Below are 24,060 nucleotides of genomic sequence, written 5' to 3' on the forward strand. Positions count from 1 at the left end.
ATATGTTTGAATCTACCTATGACCTGGAAGTCCCCTCACCCCTTCGAGTTGTCCTACCCTTCTAGATTGAACCAGTGAAAACCTCACATCTATTGATTAATGTATTATGTCTCCCTCAAATGTACAAAAGCAAGCTGTATCCTGATCACCTTGGGTACATGTTGTCAGGTTTTGTGTTCACACAGTCATTAAGATAGTGTGAAACTGGTACAAGGCTAGACAAAGCTACAGAACAGTGGAACAGAATACAGCCCAGAAGGTGAAGGTAGGCTTTTCAATAAACAATTCTGGGTAATTTTGATCTAAAAACAAATTTGACTGTACTTCAACTCATAGACAAAAAAACAAAAAATCAATACCCAGTATATTGTAGCTCTAAAATGACAAATGAAGAACACTAATAATTTTTAAAGATAATTAAAATATATATATTTTCATGATTGGGTTAGAAAAATAACTTTAAGAAGGCTTAAAATGCCCTAACCAATAAAACCAGATTCATTAGAGTAAAACTGAGAATTTACACTGATCAGAAACCACTATTGAGAGAGACAAAAAATACTTGCAACACACTTAAGCAAAAGGTTCAAATTCAGCATATAAAAATAACTTCTCTACAAATCAATACGAAAAAGAGAGACAATTCATTAAAACTGAACAAGTGACTCAGACAGGCACCCCACAAGAGGATACGCAATGGCCATGAAAAAGTGCTCGGCCTGCCTGGTGATCAACGAAATATCAATTAAAACCAGAATGAGCTCAAATAAGAAAAACCAAACATACCAAACGACACGAATGTGGAGCAACCAGCACCGTCATATGCTGCTGGTGGACGTATAAACGGATGAAAATCCCTTTGAAAAAGTGTTTAGCATCATCTGCTGACACAGAAACCAGATCCCAAAAGAAATGTCTTCCTGCATTTACCAAAAGGCATGTCCAAGGATGTTTAGAGCAATGTTTGTCATTAAAAGAAAAATCCTAGGGAAATTAAATGTAACAGAGTTTAACTGAGCAAAGGAGAATGGGAGAATCAGGCAGCCTCCTGGGCCAGAGCAGGCTGAGAGACCCCAGTGCAGCCTGGGCCAGAGCAGGCTGAGAGACCCCAGTGCAGCCTGGGCCAGAGCAGGCTGAGAGACCCCAGTGCAGCCTGGGCCAGAGCAGGCTGAGAGACCCCAGTGCAGCCCCGACCAGAGCAGGCTGAGAGACCCCAGTGCAGCCTCCTGGGCCAGAGCAGACTGAGACCCCCCAGTGCAGCCATGTGGCAGAAGATTTATAGTCAGAAAAAGGAAAGTGACATACAGAAAACCAAAGTGAGGTACAGAAACAGCCAGATTGGTTACAGCTCAGCGCTTACCTTATTTTAACACAGTTTGAACACCTGGTCCCCTTTGATTGCAAGCCAAAACTCAGTGATTGCCACAAGAATAGGCTACCATTTTCTACACCTCCATTTGGGTTATAGTTCACTACGTACATAGAAGCCTTTAGATTGAACTTAAAATACATAAGGAGGCAGCTTTAGGCTTAACTTGATTTAGCATTATAAGAGCCACAAACTTTGACCAACATCAGTGTCCACCAGCATTAGAATTGGATAAATACACTGTGATACATTCATACAATGGAATACTACAGGGGAATGAAAATAAATGAACTATAGGTACACGTAGCAACATATATGATTCTCACAAGCATAATGTTAACAGAAAGAAGTCAGACACAAAATGAGTCCATTTATATTAAGTTCAAAAGCAGATGAAATTAGGCCAGGCACAGTGGCTCACACCTGTAATCCCAGCACTTTGGGAGGCTGAGGCAGGTGGATCACTGGAGGTCAGGAATTCAAGACCAGCCTGACCAACATGGCGAAACCCCATCTCTAATAGAAATACAAATAAATTAGCCAGACGTGGTGGTGCACACCTGTAATCTCAGCTACTCGGGAGGCTGAGGCAGAAGAATTGCTTGAACCCAGAGGCAGAGGTTGCAGTGAGCTGAGTTGGCACCACTGTACTCCAGTCTGGACAACAGAGCAAGACTCCATCTTAAGAAAAGCAGATAAAACTAACCTATAGTGTTAGAAGTTAGGATAGTGGTTTTCTTTGAGGGAAAGGGAAACTGTAGCAACTGGAAGGGGGCAAGAAGGAACTTTCTGTTGTGCTAAAGATGTACTATTTATTGATCTACATTGTGGTTACCTGGGAGTGTTCACTTTGCTATAACTTAGAGCCATACACTCTTGTGTAATTTTCTCTATTTTTGTTATTTTTCTATAAAAACTGGTTTTAAAAAAAGTAGTGCTGCAGTTGGACTTCATAGATATTGTCTTATCTTTACAATAATTGTTTAAAACTATCATTACCCTCATTTTTAGAGACAAGGATGAAAATCCAAAGAAGTAAATTATCCTGCCCCATGTCACAGCTGGCACATGACAGAGCCAAAGCTTCAAACTCAAGTTGAGTTGATGCTCAAACCCATGAACCCTGCAGTAAAAGCAATGCCAAACAATTATGTCTTCAGGACTTCCCCGGTCCTACTTTCCCTTCCCTCTGAAATCGTTTTCTACATTCTCATCTCACGTTCTCACCCCCCATCAAGTGCTTCCCTTTATCTTGGGGGGAAAAGTGCTTCAGAGTTTACCTATTGCAACTTTGGGTTTAGTTATTTCTCAGAAATAAGCTGTTCTTTCTACAGAAGAAGAAAAAAATGTTATTTACAATTTCCCATCTGGTTTCTATGGAGAGGGTGTTCTATTTGCTGAGCTAGTTGATGGCTATAAGCACATGAAAAGTGGACTGACCGGAAGGAACTAAACTGCAAGTGAAAAGGTATGATGGAGCTGCTGGGGGAAAGGTGTGGTGGGGCTGGTGGGGGAAAGGTGTGGTGGGGCTGGTGGGGGAAAGGTGTGATGGGGCTGGTGGGGAAAGGTATGATGGGGCTGGTGGTGGAAAGGTGTGATGGGGCTGGTGGGGAAAGGTATGATGGGGCTGGTGGTGGAAAGGTGTGGTGGGGCTGGTGGGGAAAGGTATGATGGGGCTGGTGGTGGAAAGGTGTGGTGGGGCTGGTGGTGGAAAGGTATGATGGGGCTGGTGGTGGAAAGGTGTGGTGGGGCTGGTGGTGGAAAGGTGTGGTGGGGTTGGTGGTGGAAAGGTATGATGGGACTGGTGGGGAAAGGTATGATGGGGCTGGTGGGGGAAAGGTGTGGTGGGGCTGCTGGTGGAAAGGTGTGGTGGGGCTGGTGGTGGAGGAGGCTGAAGCCAAGATGGTGGAGAGGCCGCTTGGTGGATGATCCAGAGAAGGAACACTTGGTGGCTGACAATAGACAGAGATTTGCAGAAGAGAAGAAAAACGAGGCCACCTGGAGAGAAATTATGAGAAAGACAATAACTATTGAAAGATGTTTGTAAAAATGTGGTATAGAATATGGCATATCAACCTCATTCTAATCTTCCCAAAAGAGGTCTCAAAGTAGACTGAATGCCCTGGTTTTATTTTCTCTAAAACCCAGTCAAACCACTGAAATAACAACTCTTAAAATGAAAAAGTTTGTTCATGTACCTCCCAAAACTTTCATTTACATATACACCATGCATTTTACCACACAAACTGTGGCTCAATGAATGGTAGCTGAATAAACCTCACCTGAACTTTCCAAGAATCCACGGACTAGAAGCATTTTTATTTGCTTGAAATTGCTTATGCCTCATAGCATAAAAAACACCATTCACGCCCTTCTTTGATTCCTATTTGAGGAATCAAAAGAACAGCATGAAACAACCAAGTGAGTTTTTGCAGATGAGTCCAGTGAGCCAGGATGGCCTCATATGCTCTACATTACTGTTCAGGTCCACTCACTTCAGATCCCATAATTTGTAATAACCTGCATAACTTTTTATTGACAAATCATAGTTGTATACCTTTACGGGGTATATGATGTGGTGTTTCGATACAGGCATACAATGTGGTACGATTAAATTAAGCTAATTAACATATGCATCACCTTTTTTGCCTCTAGTTTGTTATGGTGAGACATTTGAAATTTATTCTTAGTTATTTTGAAATATAGAATACATTGTTTTGTACTATAATCACACTGGTGCTCAAAAGATCACAAAATCTGTTTCTCCTGTTTATCTAAAATGTTGTGTCCTTTGATCAATGACTCTCCATTCCCTCCGTCCCACATCCCCATCCTCTGATAACCATCATTTTATTCTCTACTTCCATGAGTTCAACTTTATTAGAGTCCACATATAAGTGAGATCATGCAACATTTGTCTTTCTTGTGCCTGGCTTATTTCACATAGCATAAGGTCCTCCTGACATATCCACATTGGCACAAACGACAGAATTTCCCCCTGGCCTTTTAAGGCTGATTGGTATTCCATTGTGTATATATATCATAGTTTATCCATTTACCCATTGATGAATACTTACACTGATTTAATGTCTTGGCTATTATGAATAGTTCTGCAATGAATATGGGAGTGTAGTTATCCCTTTTACATACTGGTTTCAGTTCCTTTGGATATATGCCCAGAAGTGTGATTACTGGGTAATTTAGTAGTTCTATTTTTAGTTTTTCCAGGAACTTCCATACCATTTTCCATAATGGCCATACTAATTTATGTTCCCACAAAAAATGCTTCTGATCCCATGTAATTTCCTTGTTGGATCTTTAGATACTGGTATACTGGCAAAAAGATTTTTAAAAAAGTTTAATCCATCACTCTTCAATTTGAGACTATTTTTATCTTCAAATTATAATTCCAACTCATAATTATTACATATAATTTATCAATACAGAGTATTAATAAGTTATGTGTATCTTTCAGCAATTTGTAATCTCACTACTGTCATCTGTAAAATGAATGAGTTGAACTAAATGACCTAAGTTGTTTGCAGCTCTCAGTTTTTTATATTCTAAAAACTGAGACTCTGTATTTTAATCTCTTGCTTCCACTCTCCTGAGCCAAAGTCTTTACTAATATTTCCTTGAACACAATATGTGATTCTTGAGTCTCCAGTCCCCACTTTCCATTCCTCTCCTAAAAGTCAAGCTTTAGTTCCCATTTATGTTGGGAGAGTCAGTCTCCTCTCTACAGCTCCCAGCTATGTACGTATACTAAGCGGAAGCTTAGCACAATACACTTCACCTCTAGTTTCCCAGTGAACCTTTTTCTGCAACCCAGAACTGCAAGACATTTCTGGTCTTTAGTCTGTACAGCTTCCAATTTCTAGGCTATCACAATCCAATCACTCCATGTAAGTGATGATGGCATGCTATAGGGGTCTATGAAAGATAGTACAATGAACAAACCCATTCCCCAGACGGTAAAAGAGAAAGTCAGGATAATTTGTCTGGACACATAACTTTAAAGGAAAATCCACTGCTGACTAATGCAGCCCGTTAGCTATGAATGCAGAAATTAAAACGCAAATTATAGTAGGCCAATAAAGTAGTATGAGGTATTTACAGCTCTCTTTGACTGGTAAAGCAAGGATATCTGACTTACCGGGAAGGGTGGCAAACAGCTCTCATTTTATAATGAAGGAAATTCAAACGAGAAACAAACCACAAAACAGGTGGATCTTTATTAAATTGAGGGATGGGTTATTTCTCTATTTAATCTAAAACACTCTAAATAGGGATGTTTCTGAATTGCTCCTAGGTTCTGAGGAAAGTTGTATCTCCTGGAGATGCCACATGTCTGGACAATTAGCTTACTTTCAATAACTACAATGTATTGTGCTAAATTCTCTTCTCTACAAAAGCTATGGTCCTCACACTCAGCAGGGCAGTACATCTGCCATTCCCCAGCCCCCGGCCAGCTCTGAGATGCTGCAGATAGAGAGAAAAGCTTTTCCAGATGCACACTGACAGAGAAACCACATATGCACAATTCAATTCAGAAAGCATGAGTGTTTTTCTTCAAACTTGTTTCTTTCTCATTCTGTGAGCAATTCAGTCACTGACAGTTCCCTAAATGGTATCATTTTAATTCCAAAAGCATTAACCTCACTTCCCCTGAGCATTTTGAGATGTACATCATGACAATGTATTTTTTAAATTTCTTAATAGTGAGAAATTTCAGGCAGTCTTTCATAATACAAAATAGGAGATGGAGGCGAAAGGAAGCCCAGCTTTGGGTTGAGTGTTTGGAACAGGTTCTTCCTCTGAACCTCGAGCTGTCCACAGATAGCTGTGGGGTGGTGTGGAGGGTCTAAAATATATGCTAAATTCGGTGTCATGTTTTCTTCTGTGGCTTTCTATCACTGCTAGATTTTAAAGGAGTCTAAAAATATGAAGAAGAACTAACCCCGGTAAAACTGAGGGAAGGTACCACAGGTCAGTCCAAATGTGTCCTTCACCCAGTCAAGCCCTGGCCCTGGGGAGAAAATCACCTGCAATAAAGCTAGCATGCTCGAGTCACTAGAGGCTTATGAGCACATTAGACTTCTAAAGAAAACAAATCACAAGAAGCAAATCCATACCATGTATTTGTCTTTGAAAAAATATGCCAGGGAAGATATTTAGAAAAAAATACAAGATATATACGTATACATAAATATATATTTATATGTAAATAGATACTATATATTTAATTTACTGAATGTCAAGAAACTTGGAGTAGTTTTATAAGACACGCTCTTGGTGAAGATACTAAGAATTCTCATTCCTACCTCACACTGATTTATAAATTTAATACAATTCGAATAAAAATTTTGTTTTTCTAGAAGGATGAACATATGAGGAAACCCAAAAACATTTTTTAAAAGTATGCAAAAGAAATGGAACCGTCAGATTCTGAGATGTATTGTAATGCTACAGTAAGATAGGGCATAATATACAAACATATCAAAGACAACAGAAAGCCCCCAACAGTCCTAAACAAATTTGGGGGAAATAAAAGTCTGCTACAGAACTAATTAGCAATTTAGAAAAAAAGTTGTCTTTGATCTCTAGCTCAGACTGTATACCAAATTAAATTTTTCATATGAAATGCAGTGATAGAAGGAGAGAAAAAAAGAAGGAAATCTTTCAAGAAATATGAAAACATTGGTAAACTTAGATTAGAAAGTCTTTTAAGCTAAAAGAAGAATCAGAAATTATATAATGAAAGGATAGATTTGATTATGTAAATATTTAAAACTTCCACACAACACAAAATACAGTAAAATTAAAAACAAGTGATAAAAAGTAAAATAACAGTTTCAAAATGGTAATTCTCAGGGATAGGTATTTAGTAACAAAAAACAACTATGGCAACATGGTAATATACATCAGAAACCTTAGAAAGGTGTATACTCTTATGTACAGCAATTCTACCTGTCAGCATTTATCCTAAGATAAAATACTTCTACACAAAGACTTACAGTACTATTATTTATAACACATCATGTATAACTGAAATAAATTTTTATAATTAGTAAAAATCATTTGAAGAGTTTAAATAAAAAAGTAGTCTATAATGATTCAAATTTTTATTTTTCAGTATTAAATTCACATAGGCCTATCATGTTTCAAAATATTGACAACAGTTTCTCTGAAATAGAATCATAGAAAGTTTCTTTTGCTTCACGACTTTTCTGTGTATCTTCAAGTTTTATTTTATTTTGTAATGTAGGGGAACATTTAAAACCCTATGAGAGATTTTCTGAGATCAGTAAACAAACCCTTCATATTAAGATGAAGCAGGAATCTACAGAGCAAGCCTCTAAATAATAGCCGTCATATTTTCTATGAACTGATTATACTAGAAAATATAACCCTCCCACAGGATGATAAAAACGGAAGTTTGTCTTTGTGCCCTTGTACTGAAATCCCGTGTCGTGCGGTATGACAACACCAGCACGTGTGTGCAGATTCTTCTCCAGGAGGGCTTGAGAAGCCTGTCCGCCCAGGGCCTGCCGGGCGCTCACGGTGGCAGTGTAACTGTGCAGGAGATCTCCTGCGTGCGCCCAGGGCCTGCCGGGCGCTCACGGTGGCAGTGTAACTGTGCAGATCTCCTGCGTGCGCCCAGGGCCTGCCGGGCGCTCACGGTGGCAGTGTAACTGTGCAGGAGATCTCCTGCGTGCGCTCAGGGCCTGCCGGGCGCTCACGGTGGCAGTGTAACTGTGCAGGAGATCTCCTGCCCACCTCTCCAGGTGTGCGCCCTTTCTGGGCCCCACTGACAGGCCTGAAATGATAGGCTTAAGTGCTCCCGGTCTGCTGACTTCTCTTTGGGTTTGGCCAATGGGAATGACGGTGGGGGACCAGAGAGTGGGATGAGAAGAGATCAGGCTGTCTGCCCTCAGCATCCAGCCTGGCATGTCACTACGGACCGGCGGCACCTCCCGGCTGAGGGCTGCAGGTCCTGCCCAGCAGTTGTCTCCACACCACTCAGCCTCCCTCTTTAAGTTCTAGCTTCCCATAGCCACTCCTACTCTTGCCCCTTCAGGCCTGGGTGTGGTAAAAGCTTGTCCTTGGTACTAGTCCCAGAGTAGCGCTCTTACTGCTTTTCCTAAACCCCGTCTGTACCTTTGTGACAGGTCTCTAATAAACTCTCCTCAAATCACTCCATTTGAGTGCCAGCTGATTCCTGATTCGTACGACCCTCATTCATACAGTCATATACGTAATTACCCTAGAGAAAACAAAGTCAAGTGCATTTGGACTAAACAAAGCAAAAGGAAAAAAGTGACCTAACGTTGTTTAGGAAATTTTCCATTCAAGTTTGGGTTAAACAGAAGTTCAGCCCTATGCTACTTCTGTGCTTCAATTACCTAGAACATCCTTATGCTTTCTTTACCGCTGTGTCTGAATTGCTCTGCTTAGAGGAAACAATCATTTTCCACCCTTGTGCTATTCACTTTTATACAATTATGATTTTTGGAAAATCAAATGTGGGCAAGAAGACTTAAATCACTATCCATATTTTCATCAAGGATATGAGTTTTCATCCTGGAAGTCAAACACCACAGAAAGAAAATGCTGTGAAGTAACCAATGCCCTGCAGAGTCATAAGCAGCAACTGTGTAAATGAAAGCTAGAAATGATCTCAAGATTCCACTGCCAGTGTGTTCTCAATCACTGGAGTAATCTGATATTATGGGAAAACCTACCGAACCACCCAACTTTGATCTGTTCATATCTATCAATGAACAGGAACGGAAAAAAGCGTTTTTCTATAACCGGATAGATAGACAGACCTTAATACACACACACTCCTAATAAAAACAACAACTATAAGCCATGTATAGGTAATCTCTAAATATCAGGAAGAAGGCAAAGAGGTTTCAGGGATATATACACACATATGCAATTCTTAATATCTCATATACCCATCCTCTAATGCTTTGGTGTCATTTTACAGTTCATGTGAAACTTTCACTTAAATAGTAACCATATCTAGATTCCCATTTCATTTAAATAAATTCAAGTAAAGTTCCTAAGCAGGTTTCCAGAGAGTTAGGTTGCTTTAAAGTTGGCCATGCATTAAATAAAGCTTTGTCTCACAAAAGTGAACGAGTAACTGATATGGTATCTGTACATTCACTCTGCACAAGGTTCCTTTATCTCCAAAGCATTACTCAAAGACAAACAACAAATCAGATTACAGCTTTAGAGAACCATGCTCTGCCTCTTCTAGCAACACTGCCAGCTCACAAAATTGTATGAGGACGAACCACCGGCTTCCTGAGGGATTTGCAATCTGCCTTCTCCATCAGGTCCCCCAAGGTTCTCCTGCTTCACACACATGCCCCCTTTCATTCATTCCACTGCATTCATCTTTCAGCTTTCAGAGGCTCGTTAACAATAAGCGTGCAAAGGTTCACTTTAACAGCAAAACCAAAAAGAGAGCCTTCAGCATTACATTTTATAATGAAACAAAACCCCAGATTCTGAGAGTCAACTAAGCTAGAACTAAAAGCCATTGCAGGAAGAGATTCATTCCTGGGTCCCTAGCTTCTTTTCACAGTACCTGCTTCAGTGTACTTCAGTCCCACTTTTTCTTCTGTGTCTTTTGTCTTTGGGGGTGGCCAGACAGCTTGAAGTCTGCCAGGAGTCCTGTCATCCTGCTCAGTCGGGCTGTGGTCAGGCTGTGGAAAGAGCAGGCAAATAAGAAGTGAAATGTAGTCAGAGCCAATTAATTCCTGAAAAATGACATGCTAACCCTAATTCTGAAGGTAATTTTAATGGCCAGTTGCACATTGCTCTCATTCACTGTAACTGAGATATCTTTCCATAGTGTGACCCTTTTCCCGAAGTATAACATGATCAGTTGAGGTGAAAATTTAAAACAACGAAAAAATCCTCGAGGCTAAGTATGTATCACACAACCCTTAAAAGATGATTTTTATTAATTTCAAAAAGCACAAATATACTTTGACCTGAAGATACAGACATAAAGGTACTACACCGAAGTACATTTATAGGCATGTTTACAAATGTATCCCAGACTCCAGGATTATTTAACATAAAGACTAACTTCATGAACATCAGTGGTAGACCAAGACACACTTTTTCAAACATTCCACACTGCTAAATTTCCTTTTATTCCTATAAACGAATGAATGAGATTACCTTCATATTCCAGTCATTTTTATATGGGTTGATTTTTACAACTAGGAGAATGCTACATTGTGCTCGGTTTTTTAACTGCAATCTGAGAAATTTTGCCAAAGACTTTCATTTTTAACATTCTAACTGAATACTTTAAATATATAAAAGGAACAATAATCATACACTGAACTGATATTAAGCAAGAAATTCTATTTATTGTTCTTACGATCGTTTAAGATCTACTGGACAGGTACTCGCTCATCTTTAGAAATTACCTGAGTTAGTTTTCTTTGAGTAATAACAGCTTCCATTAATTAGATGCTTCTCATGCACTGCCTTTGTTTAATTCTCGTAACCACCATATACCCATTTTATTTTCCTCATTTTGCACATGAGGAGATTGAGGCTTGGAGATTATTAAGGTTACCCAGCCAGTAAATGGCAGAAGTAGAATAAAAACCCAGGTCTCATTCTAAATCCAGTGCTCAATCTGGAAGCCTTCCATTCGATGTGGAACACTCTAATCACACCACGAACACCTATTCTGCCAAATGGTAGACTTTCAAAGAAATGATACAGTTTCTGCGGAGGTATAATTAAGTGGTGAGGAAACCCTGTAAACTTGGGCTATACTTCCATCTTGCATCACTTCCTCATGCTACTTAGTTTTATCAGGGCATTTACCATCAACATTCAAACTCACGGTGACAGTTACCCTTTTCCTACCTGCACATCTTTATGTATATCCCTCTTGTAATATTCCAGATAAAAATCAGGAAGCATGAAAAGCACTTCCGGCTAACTCCGTACTCCTTACAGGACAACATAATTTGACTATAATCCTTTTCCACCTAAAAGAATCACTAACAGGCAACTAGGATTCACTTTGGGAGAAAACCTGGAAAGAAATACAGCCGCACCATATTTTATATTAAAATGCAAAACCCAATTCTACATACACTTTTGGAATCAGAGGGGCCATCCGCTGGCTTTGACTTGGAACGTTCAAACACAGCTCTTAGCGACTCCTTCTCGTGTCTCATCTTGCGCTTGAGAGCTTCCAGCTCAGAGGTGTCGGCTGTGGTCCCCTTTCTGGGGGGCCGGATGAATAAGGCTTTAAAAGCCTCCAGGGCCGTCTCTGGTGGCTTTGGCTTGATCTCACCACCCTGGGTTGGGGCTACTCCAGGGCCACTCTCGCTCTCTTGATCCGCGTTGCAGCCCATCTCTTCTCTCCTGGGTGACTCAGGGTCTGCTCCCTTCGGTTCAGTTTTGGGTATGTCAATGTTGAGCAGCAGAGAGAGCTGCTCTAGGAGAGTGGGAGTGGCCTTCGGCTCAGCTGCTTTCTCCTCACTCTTCACTGTCTGTGGCCCTGCCTGCACTAAGGACTTCTGCACAGGCTGGGTCAATTTGAGCAAAGCTAAGTCCCCATCCTTCGGTTTAATTTCAGTGATGGTCTCTCCCCCCTCAGCGGTAGCCCCCTTCTTCAGCACACGAAGCCCACTGAAAAAAGCTGGAAGTTGGAATGACTTCTCTCCAGAGGTTTCTTTTTTAGAAGAGGCACTCTCAGTGACACCAACACTCGAATTCTGGCTTGTTACTGCAGGTAGGACTCGGGACTCTTCTTCTCCCACCTGGCCCTGGCTGGGGCGATACTCTGTCTGAAGACCACCATTGCCAGCTTCCAGTCTGCTGCTTATCTCAGGTGGAATCCTCTGAGGATCTTCTGCACAGAGCTCTGCACCATTCATCTCCCCAGTGACAGTATCTTCCCTGAAACCTCCTGGGTTTTCCTGGGACTCCTGAGATGGCTCAGATAAAACAACACTAGGAGACTTTGGGCCATGGGTGCTGCTTCCCTCCTCTGGCTCCTGGCCACCATCATCGGAGTCGGAATCACTGGTGGTGTGCACAAGGGTCCCACGAACACAAAGGACATCATCCTTTGTCCCTTTCCAAGTAGAGAGGGGAAGCAGCTCTTGAGCAAGGAGAGATGTCCCTGCTTCTTTTCTCTGACTTCCCTCTGATTCTGTCTCCACCCTTGCAGTTTTCTCATCATTTCCGAGGTCAGGTGAAACCTGAGACTCTGCTTCCCGTGGATCCAAGCCATTGCTGGGATCATCCTGCTGAGATGTGGGATCCGCGTCTAAACTGTGGAATGCTTTCAGCACAGCATCTTCCTCTTCTGGATTCACAGATTCCAGCTTACTCGGAAACCCAAACAGGGATTTCATAGAGAACTTACTCAGGATCGACTGAGCCACTTCAAGTCCGGCTTCAGGTTTTGCGGGTTCTGAGACATCACTGCCATCCAGGGAATTATCAACGTTCTCCATGTCTCAGTAATGCCCTTGGTGGAAGTTCTGACTTGCGTTACCTTCTCCCGCTCTCTCAGTTTATCCACTCCATCTGCTCTTAATTCACAGGACAGAGAGCAATGGGAACCGGGAGTTAGGCTGTCAGCCACACAGCAAACACACTTGGTCTCTTTCAAGTCACTGCGCCCTCCTTCCGGTTTGTGCGATGATGGTACGCCAGGGCAACTGGGAAAAGTCTGTGGAGTCTAAGCCCAGAAGCAGCCGAGACCGCGCACCTTACTACACACGGACCCGGGACGCTGCTCTTCTGAAACTTCCGTATTTATTCCCGGGGACAAAAGCCTTTTTGTCATAGGGAAAGTCAGCCTGCCCTGTAATCCCAGCCCAGGACTTCACGAGGAGCTCCGCCCCAGGCCGGCAGTTCTCCTGGTGGCATTCAACTTCCTCATTGGTGAGCAAGTGAAGGCTTCTGAAAGTGCTGAGCCGGCAGGCTGATTCTGAAGGAACTTAAGCCACTGCCCGGAGAAGCCTAAGGGAATCAGAAGTGAATCAGCAGAAAATGACTGAAATACTTCTGACACAGGCCTTCTTTTTCATCTGGATTATGATCAGAGAGGCCTGGGGCATCCAGGCCAAAAAACTAGCATACACCCAGATCAGCAGCCACTTACAATGCAGCAATCAAGGAAACGAATTAAAGAAAGCAATAGATCATCTCAAAAGTGCCTAGAACTCTCAAAGCAGTTAATTTACTGCCCTTTAAGCTTTTTTTTTTTTTTTAAGTGCTTTCTTCCGCTTCCCTGCAGGTTTCATCTGGAATGCAGATTTTAGCTGCTAAAGCCCGTGAGGGAAAACCCACACGACTGGTTTCAGATGACTGCTGTTTTAGCTCTGCCCTGGCTGTCTCAGTGCTCTACAAACAGGTACTAGGCAAGCACGCCCACCACACCCAGCGTCCACCAGCAACACGGTGGCAGAGTAAACAGCCCAGGCTCGGCAGGAATGATTACCCTCTACACTCCCTGTGTCAACCGCAGGCTTCTTTCTGCTCAGCAGCTGTGACTTCCCGGCTTCCTTAGAAACCCGGGCAGCAGCAGGACACCCCTTTCCCCTTTGGTGTCCCAGCCAACTAAATGAAACCCGGCATGACACCGTGTAACACACAACCGACCCTATTAGACAAAACAATGCAAAGATCCCCAAGGATCCACATCCCCCTAAAGGGCAAAACATGTGAAAAGTCTCTATCAGTCAGATCTCTATCACAGACCCAATTTGCCCGAACAAAAACAGGACAGACAAAACAACCTCCAAACATCAGCCCAGGGTAGTTTCTACCACGCTATTCATATGCTGGGAAGCTGGCACCAAAGAATGGGGGTAAAAACTGCAGCCCTGTTTCCTAGCTGCATAGCTGCCTCTTGGGACAGCTGCCTGTCTACCTGAAGGGCTCAGCGTTTTTCAAATCCAGTCCCACTCAGCAGGCATGCAATCAGTGCCTGGGATGGACAGGACACTGTTCTGGATGGAGAGGCAAATCAAACTGGCTTAACAGTAATTGCCATCTCTCTTTGAGCAAAGGTCCAAGACGACTGCGGTCAAGTAATTCCTTCTGCAAAATGGAAATGGTAGCCATAAGGAAAATGACAGTCTTGCTTTATCTGCAAGAAGGGGTGGCTACATGTCACATACCGATAACTTGAGCTATGTTCTTCAGTACTAAAAACAATCTAAGTATTAATACTGAGAAATTCTGATTCAAAAACACATTTCTAGCAACGTAGTCAAAAGGAACGCTCACACAGATAAAAACGTATCATTGCATCCCACCAACCACCAAGGGAAAGTAAAACACTTTCTAAATCTTGATTTGATCTTGTGTTTGAAACAGGTACTTCTCTGTTTGCTCCTGATCATAGTGTTTTCGGGGATTATTAACTGAGGCACACTTAATCAAAAAGCCATCGGGACACTGCAGAAAAATTCTATGGTGTCTTGTAAGTCTCAGAACAAGCTTCTTGTCTAGAGGAAATACCCATTGATTAAAATCAGACATCTGCTTCTTCAAGACTGTAGAGAGAAGAAATCATCACAACAGATCATAAGATCAGTCTTTTTTTTTTTTGAGACAGAGTTTCGCTCTTCCTGCCCAGGCTCTAGTGCAATGGTGCGATCTCTGCTCATCGCAACCCCTGCCTCCCAGGTTCAAGTGATTCTTCTGCCTCAGCCTCCCAAGTAGCTGGGATTACAGACATGTGCCACCACACCCGGCTAATTTTGTATTTTTAGTAGAGACGGGGTTTCTCCATGTTGGTCAGGCTGGTCTCGAACTCCCAGCCTCAGGTGATCCACCCACCTGGGCCTCCCAAAGTGCTGGGATTACAGGCGTGAGCCACTGCGTCAGGCCTAAGATCAGTCTTCTTACGAGCAATGCAGATCATCCAATTCTAACATGGCAGGGGGCAGTGGGAGATTGCACGTATTTGGTCTTTTTGTTTTTATGAACTGAAAAGACTCAGTTTTCTCAGACATAACTAATTCTTGATTTCTGGAATAAGCTTCCCGGCCCCTCTATAGATTTGGGCAAAATATAACAGATGCTGGAAGGGGCTATTGACCCTTCTGCACCATGGCATGGAGCAGAATTATAAGGTTTCAGTATCCCCTCAATACTCACAGATGCCAACACAATTCCATGGAAAGTGGGTCAAGTCTTTGGTCCCAGGAGATTATTTGATTTCATTCCCTTGGCTCTAGGTAAGTAAGGTATTATTAGGCTCATTTTTAAAGGTAAGCAACCATAGCTAGAGAAGGTAACTTGCCAAACTTACACAGCCAGTAAGTGGAGAATAACATCATCTAATATTTAAGGGCTGACCATGTGCCAAGCACAGTTTTAGGTGCTCCACACATATTAACTCATTTAATACAGATAACAACCATATTGTGAATTGTTATTATTATTCTCTTTTTCCTGCTAGAAAACTGAGGCACAGAAAGATTAAATGGCTTGACAGTCCACAGGAACGGTGGACGGTGGAAGTATAATTTGAATCCACGCAGTCAGGCTCCAGCATCCACACTCTCAACCAACCACTCTTCTCAAGCCCAGAGCTCCACTTTCTTCCCTAATAGAAGACCACACACAGCTAAGTCTTGAGGTGCAAAGGTTTCAGCCCAGTTCATCAGTGGTCTTTAACTGGGATGTGAGGTATACTTTATCCTCTTAAATGACACAGAAGACGAAATTCACCAAAAATAAATAAATAAATAAATAAATAATAAAACAACCTTATACTGAGGATGACCATTCTTTTCTTTTGCATAACTTGGGGGAAAATTTACAAGTTTTCTTAAAAAAAAAAATAGAGGAAGAGCGAGAAAAGAAAAATCAAGCCTATCCACCTACCACAGAAGAGACACAGAATCCCCTGGGCTCAAACATATCAAGGTTTTCCAGTTTGCCCCTACCATTCTCCTTCATTTATGAAGCATGACTTCTATTAAAAAGATTTCTTCACCCAATGTCATTAACGAACACCAACAATGAATGAGGCTGTGAGGACATAAGAATGAAGACACCCCTGCCTTCCACCTCCATGAAATGTGTAGTTAAGTTGGAGATATCTATTCAGAAAGAGGAGACTCTGTTTATAGACTGTAACCAAGGACTTTCTCCCCCAGGTTCAGTCTAATAGTAATAGCTGGACCTAAAACAATTCTGAATGAAAGCCAGCAGTGACCATCTAAATATGAACATGAGTAAGAGGAGCACAGTAATTCAAAGAGATCTTTTGAACACTCTTTCAAGTCACTGGTTCTCATGACCATAAGAAATGCTACCACTGCTGGTCACTCAGGGAATAAGAGTGCTTCAGATTATAATATTCAAATAAGCAACCTACAAATTCAATTTAAATTGGTCTTGAAAAATGAATCTCTTTAAAGCTTTCACATTTTCAGGAAGGGAAATAATCACTTCTTGGACATTATCTCAATATCTACTGATGTGCTGAAATAAGCACTTACTACGCAAAACCAGTGGAAGCAAAGGCTTTCTTTCTTTAAAACCTGCTACTACCTCAACTGACTCTCTTTTGTCCTAACCTCAAGGCACATTAACTCTCTAACTGCCACATCTGTGCAAAAATGATTTTCACCAAAAAAACACACACACACACAAACAAAAAAGCAACCTTATACTGAGGATGACCATTCTTTTCTTCTGCGTAACATGAGGGAAAATCTACAAAAAATAATCTGTACCAGATTAAAAGTGATCCACCTCAGACAACACAGGTTTGAACTATATGGGTTCACCTGTGTTTTCAACCAAAAGAAGATGGAAAATGCAGTCTTCATGGGATGTGAAACCTGCATAGATGAAGGGTTAACTTTTCAACTTTTCCTGTAAGTGGACTCCCAGAGCCTACTGTGGGACTTAGGTATGAGAGGATTTGGGTATATGGGTGATCAATCTTCCAAGTAGATGGAGGGACAACTCTAAGTCAAAGGACACATGAAACATAGATAGCATTTGACCGACATGATATTCCATTATAACTCTTCGTTAAAAACAATCAGTACCTAGCTACTTAAAAATGTGAGCATAGTACTTTTGCAGAATTTACTAGCAGTGAATTCTTCACGTTTCTCCCATCTCACCGTCCTCTCAGCTGTACAAAGATTGAAGCTGGAGCCAGTTGTACCTCATGGCAAAAAGAATATCAGTCTAGGCTGGGTACAGAAGCTCACACCTGTAATCTCAGCACTTTGGGAGGCCGAGGCAGGCGGACTACCTGAGGTCAGGAGTTGAAGACCAGCCTGGCCAACACGGCGAAATCTTGTCTCTACTAAAAATATAAAAATTAGACAGGCATGGTGGTGGGCACCTGTAATCCCATCTACTTGGGAGGCTGAGGGAGGAGAATCACTGGAACCCATGAGGTGGCGATTGCAGAGAGCCGAGATGCATCCCCCTGCACTCCAGCCTGGGCAACAGAGCAAGACTCCATCTTCAAAAAAAAAACAGAACATCAGTCTAGTAAGTGGATACCTAGTGAGATAAGAACAATTGCAACAAAAGGCACATTATCTCCTACAGGCAGTAGAGCTCAGCTCCTTGACTTTCCTAATATTAGGAAATCAGCAATAAAAATTTTTTAATATCATTTTGCAAAAATTGGACACTGTGTGGAAGAAACTTCCTAAGGGCCCCCTTATTCTTCATAGCACTTCTCCTGATTATTCAGTTTGGATAATTCACCCCCACATTCTCATCAGACTTCAGAAAGGTAAGGTGAAAGTAAAGTAAACAGGATCGCATTTCACTCTTAGGCTACTTAATTGTCATGATTTTCCTCGTCCAACTTATTTCAAGTTCTGGGCCTGATTTTAATGGCAAATCGCTTCTAGCTTCCCTAAGTAGTTCAAATAGCTTCATGTGAAAACTGTTTGAAACAAAAAGTAGAAAGGAGTTAAACTTAGTAAGGGTAAATAAGAGTGGGGAAACTATTTCTGCAGGTGAAAAAAGTTAAGAGCAATGGACTGGGAAAAATAAGTTCTGAATAAAGATATGGGTGGGTTAATGGGTGAAGACCTGGTTTTTTGGTTCAGGAAGTGTGTTTTAATTCAACAAATGGCATCTTGGACAAAAGGGTAGAGCTGAGAAAATTGTAACATCACAAGGAGTCAAAAAATGTCTGTAAAATGAGGTGTCGTAGAAAAGAAGTACAAGAGTATGGAATAATTTGGGTAGAATCAAGTTGCTGGAAGGTTGAATGGGACCTCAGAAATATTAGAAATTATCTAGCTTGGCTTTATTTATTTATTTATTTATTTTTTTTTTTTTTTTTTTGAGACGGAGTCTCGCTCTGTCGCCCAAGCTGGAGTGCAGTGGCGCGATCCTGGCTCACTGCAAGCTCCGCCTCCTGGGTTCACGCCATTCTCCTGCCTCAGCCTCCCGAGTAGCTGGAACTACAGGCGCCCGCCACCGCGCCCGGCTCATTTTTCCCAGGCTGAAGTACAGTGGCACAATCACTGCTCACGCAGCCTTGACCTCCCCTGCTCAAATGATTCTCCCACCTCAGCCTCCTGAGCACCTGGGATTATAGGTGAGTGTCACCACGCCCGGCTAATTTTTGTATTTTTTATAGAGACGGGGTTTCACCATGTTGCCCAGGCTGGTCTCAAACTCCTGGCTTCAAGTAATCTGCCTGCCTCGGCCACACAATGTACTGGGACTACAGGCGTTAGCCACTGCTCCCGGCCTGGCTTGACCTTTAGTTTTAAAGGCGAAGACATTTGAGGTCAAGGGAAGCTAAACAACTGGTACCAGTTCATACTGCTCAAGTGCAGCACCCAGATGGGAAAAAAGGCATCCCATCTCCTGTTCACCCACATCACATCACCCTGCTGCTATGCTGTGGGTCTTACCTTCTTCCTCAACAGCATCTTCGTTATGCTCATTTTCTGCATCTCTGAAATGGAGACAACACCTTGCTTCTACCTAATTCACAGGAATGTAAGGCCAAACGAAAGACAAGGCCAGACATACCCTTAAACTTCTAGTTTTGTAGCACTTTCCCTGCCTTCATGCTGTGGCGTTCCTCTGCCAAAGCAAAGCTTACAACAGCCTCTCCGGGTCACCCCATCAGAAGCCTGCAACTGTCTTTACTAATTGGTTAAAAAGACAACAGGCAGCACCTGCCTCTTGCAAGTACCCATCCCAGTGATTAAGGTCTTTTTTTCTGTTGAAAATAAAGTATTTCTGAGACTGGTTCCACTGGGCAGTATCAAAGCTTCTGTGGAAATGGATTGAATATTGATAACAAACTAGAGGAATCTAAAAGGAAAGGAGAAAGGCTGGGACATCTTGCGAAGCTTGAAGAAAAGAAGACAGCAGGGGGTATGTAATCTTATGATGATCAAGAAACATGGGCAGTGTGCAGAATTAAGAACAGGCCCTCGGCCGGGTGCAGTGGCTCACGCTTGTAATCCTAGCACTTTGGGAGGCCAAAGCAGGCGGATCACTTGAGGCTAGGAGTTCAAAACCACCCTGGTCAACGTGGTGAAACTCCATCTCTACTAAAAATTCAAAAAATTAGTCAGGCATGGTGGTGGTGTGTGCCTGTAGTCCCAGTTACTCAGGAGGCTGAGGCAGGAGAATCGCTTGAACCTGGAAGGTGGAGGTTGCAGTGAGCCGAGATGGCACTACTGCACTCCAGCCTGGGAAATAGAGCAAGACTCCATCTCAACAACAACAACAACAAAGAACAGGCCTTGAGTCCTGGGCTCACACCATGCTCCACTCCCACAAGAGGCTTAACCTGGGGCAAATTATATATAAGCTCCCTGTGCTGCAGCTCCCTCACCTGGAAACTGGTAAGAACAGTTCCTGGTTCATGAATTGCTATGAGGCATACACTATTATATGTTTGGCCCTCATCAATGACCTGCAGTAAGTAGGATATGTTTTCCTAGGAAAAGAACAGCTTCCTTAGGGACATCAACCATCATCTAACAGACTTTTTTGGCATTCTCATTATAAAACAAGTAGTTACTGATGAACTAACAGCCCAAGCAGGAAGTTTTCTTCTCCCAACTCCGATACATGCACTTGGGCAGAAGGGCTACGTACAACACACCTCCGCACGCCCCAGCTGCAACCATGCCACAAGGACACTGAGCTCCAAAGCAAATTCTTCCAAGGGATCCCTTTGGGTGTTTCAGGGCCAGTGTTTTCTGGATTGGATTACTTCCATCTGTGTCACCTGAAGAGAGTAATTAAACTTTCCTCAAGCGGCCACTGCATAAGGTGACAAAGTGTGCCCTGTTCTTTACTTTGTTTCCCAAGCTCCAACGTGATTTTTAAACCAACTCAGTTATTTGAGAGGAAAAAAAAAATCCATGAATGTGGTTTCTTCCATCTTTTTCTCATGAGAAAAAGCATGCTGAAAATGACACTAGGTGCCTTAGTACTGAGATTTTCCCTCCTTTGGGGAAGGACTGTTCGGAAACAGTAAGCCTGGGTCCTCAGTAGCACAGCACTAGCCATTTTATTTATTTATTTACGTTTGGTTTTGGGTCAATTCATTAGACTTCAAAGGTGCTGCTTCATTACAAATGAAATAAAAGATTACCCACATGAAAATCAAGTTTGAAATAGTTATTATGTTACTGGTTAGAATCCTACTCCCAAATATTTCTAAGACTTGGTTCTTCCACCAACCAGTGTCAAAGGTCCCCTAGAAATGGATTTAATACCAATGACAAAGTAAAATAATGTAAAAAGGGAAAGAAAGGCTGTGACTTCTGAAGCTGGGGTGGGCGGGATGAGGGTTGGTGGGTAGCAGTCTTTAAAGTACAGAATTTCCTGGGATGTGTTTCAGAAGAGTTTTGAGCTTCTCCAAAGTGAAGGCATAATATTGCTGTTCCGTATGGCTAATGACAGCAGAAGGCATGGAGTCTATGGAGAAAGCATTTCACTGTGACTAAGTTGCTCCTGATAAAAGATGAGGACCTGGAATTTATTAGACTACTTACGCCTGTTGCTGCCTACACTCCCTTCTTCCCATGCAGTAAAACGAGGCAGTTCATGGCTACCGCTATAACTTTTTCTTTTCCTTCTTTCATTTTTTAAAGTAAAAGTTATCTTGAGAATATTAGTTCAAACTCCAAAGATCCAAGTATCATTTAAAAATATTTTTAAAGAGGACAATAGAAAATCTAGGGAAGGTGAGGATTTACCTAAAAGAAAATGAAGATGGATGAGAGGAGCACGCATGCTGTTCCAAGTAGGCAGAATGCTGGGTTATTTATGCAAGTTTTCTTGCACCCTAATCCTCTCCATAACTCTATGAGAAAGATGCCATTAATTGCATTTGACAGATTATTACTGTCCAATGAAAGTTTCTGCCATAAAGCCAACATTTGCACTGGATCCACCTGATTCTAAATGTTTGTTCATGACAATAAATCAAAAAAACTATTTTATAATAGTTTTCTTTCCCACTGAAACATAGGAAGGGAGGCAAAATAGATCACCTGGTTACCCAGAACCACACGGCTGCTGAAATTAGAAGTTTACAGAGGGTAGAAAGGTCGCAAATGAATCCTGAATCAGTAATGATTCTTTGACCCTAATGTCCACAAGATTAATTCAGACATTTAAAGAGAAAACTGTTGAAACAAATGTCAATGCACTAAAATTACAAAGGAGAAAGTCAGTCAGGCATTACCACAGCTATGATCCAATTCTTTTTTTGAGACGGAGTCTTGCTCTGTCGCCCAGGCTGGAGTGCAGTGGGGCAATCTCAGTTCACTGCAACCTCTGCCTCCCAGGGCACAAGCCATCTTCCCACTTCAGCCTCCTGAGTAGTTGGGACCACACGTGCATGACACCACACCTGGCTAATTTTTGTTCTATTTTATTTTCTAGAGATAGGGTTTCTCTATGTTGCTCAGGCTGGTTTGAAACTCCTGGGCTCAAGTGATCCACCCGCCTTGGCCTCCTAAAGCATTGGGATTATAGGTGTGAGCCACTGCGCCTGGCCCATCAATTATTAAACAGTTAAAGAGAGAGCAGAGAAAAAGTAGAGGCAACAATGCTATGTCTTTGAAGAGGGACGTATTGGGGTTTAGCATGAGATATTACTAGTCACAAACTAGCCTTGTCACTTGAGGCAGGCTCTTTAACATCTCTAAGATAGCATTCATGTGTAAAATGAGAAAAATAATACTTAACTCATCGAATAGTTCAATAATTAAATGTGCTGATATTCTTAACCTGGTGCCTGCTTGATTCCCCAGACGCTAAATAAATGTGACCATCATTATTATGGAGCACGTGCAAGTGGTGGGGAGGAACCACGTTTCCACGGTTTTGAAATGTATTCACTATTGCCTCCGTGTGGTACACCATTTTAATTGGAGATTTAAATAAAACAAGTATATATAGGACTACTGTCATTTTCAACACTTTAAAAAGCCTCATGAAATATTCTGAAGAAATGCTATAACAGTTCCTAGAATCAAAGTCACATACTTTCCATAGCTGGAGAAGGAAAGTTTATGATGTTCATGTGCAAGACACTAGTGGCTGCAATCCTTAATGCAATTTAGAAATAATGATACTAATACATTGGAATTGCTTAAGTAAAATCTGTAAAATCCAAAAGGCAACAGAAAAGCAACTGGGCCATAAAAATCAGAACTTTATGTTAATATAGGGGTATTCACAGTCAGTATGCAAAGGCTACTGCATTTCAAATTCTAAATAGCTCATATGGGATTGTAATTTTAACCACAAATTCCCACCTTCATCCTGGAGAGAGAGAAGAAGAAAATGCTTTTCTGAAAGACATGCACGGAGCACAAATGATGTACATAGTAAGAGACCAAGGTTGGAAGACACCATGTGAGGCTCACAGCACTCTTAAGTTTAGTGAATGCAGACAGAACTTTAAGCTTTTCAGACAGAAAAATGGGGGTAAAAAATTGGAACACATCCAGAGGGGGCAAAAAACAATCATGTGAATTTTAGAGAAAATCAAGTATTTTAGTGGCAATATTCCAATTCACTTAAATACAATTCTTAGACAAATTCTTCATCATTTTATTTAAAATTCAGTTCTATTCTGTGACCTCTCTGGCTTTGAAAGTATAATACAGAGTTTTCTCTGTATATACCCTCGAGTCCAAATTTTATATGAACAGCTATGATATTTCTCATAAGAATAGGAGAACAAGAGGTAAGAATGTGTGTTATAAAGATCAAAGAAAAGCAAATTTCACAGTTCCATTAAGCACTAAGGTGATGCAATAATTTATCCAAGCTTATTATTCTATAAAGAAACCTGAGGCCGGGCGCGGTGGCTCACACCTGTAATCCCAGAACGTTGAGAGGCCGAGGCGGGCAGATCACAAGGTCAGGAGATCGAGACCATCCTGGCTAACACGGTGAAACCTTGTCTCTACTAAAAAAAATACAAAAAATTAGCCGGGCGCAGTGGCGGGCACCTGTAGTCCCAGCTACTCAGGAGGCTGAGGCAGGAGAATGGTGGGAACCCGGGAGGCGGAGCTTGCAGTGGGCCAAGATTGTGCCACTGCACTCCAGCCTAGGTAACAGAGCGAGACTCCATCTCAAAACAAAACAAGAAAAAATGGCCGGGTGCAGTGGCTCATGCCTGT

The 24,060-nt window shown here is 41.9% G+C and overlaps 1 protein-coding gene across 2 annotated transcripts in view; it reads right to left on the bottom strand.

Moving 5' to 3' along the window:
• Positions 1–24,060, bottom strand: part of FMN1 (formin 1) — a 389,651-nt gene that overhangs the window by 288,817 nt on the left and 76,774 nt on the right. The window contains exons 1-2 of one of the 2 annotated variants that reach the window (XM_025390158.1): positions 11,515–13,304; positions 9,975–10,092 (exon numbers count right to left, since the gene is read on the bottom strand). In XM_025390158.1, the coding sequence (XP_025245943.1) occupies positions 9,975–10,092; positions 11,515–12,888 (1,492 nt within the window). In that variant the 5' untranslated portion in view covers positions 12,889–13,304. Of the gene's footprint in view, positions 1–9,974; positions 10,093–11,514; positions 13,305–24,060 lie in introns of those variants that run through there. The other variant, XM_025390157.1, reaches the window with a different exon arrangement.

The sequence above is a fragment of the Theropithecus gelada genome, chromosome 7a (genome assembly GCF_003255815.1).
Source record: "Theropithecus gelada isolate Dixy chromosome 7a, Tgel_1.0, whole genome shotgun sequence".
In the NCBI taxonomy this organism is placed as follows: domain Eukaryota; kingdom Metazoa; phylum Chordata; class Mammalia; order Primates; family Cercopithecidae; genus Theropithecus; species Theropithecus gelada.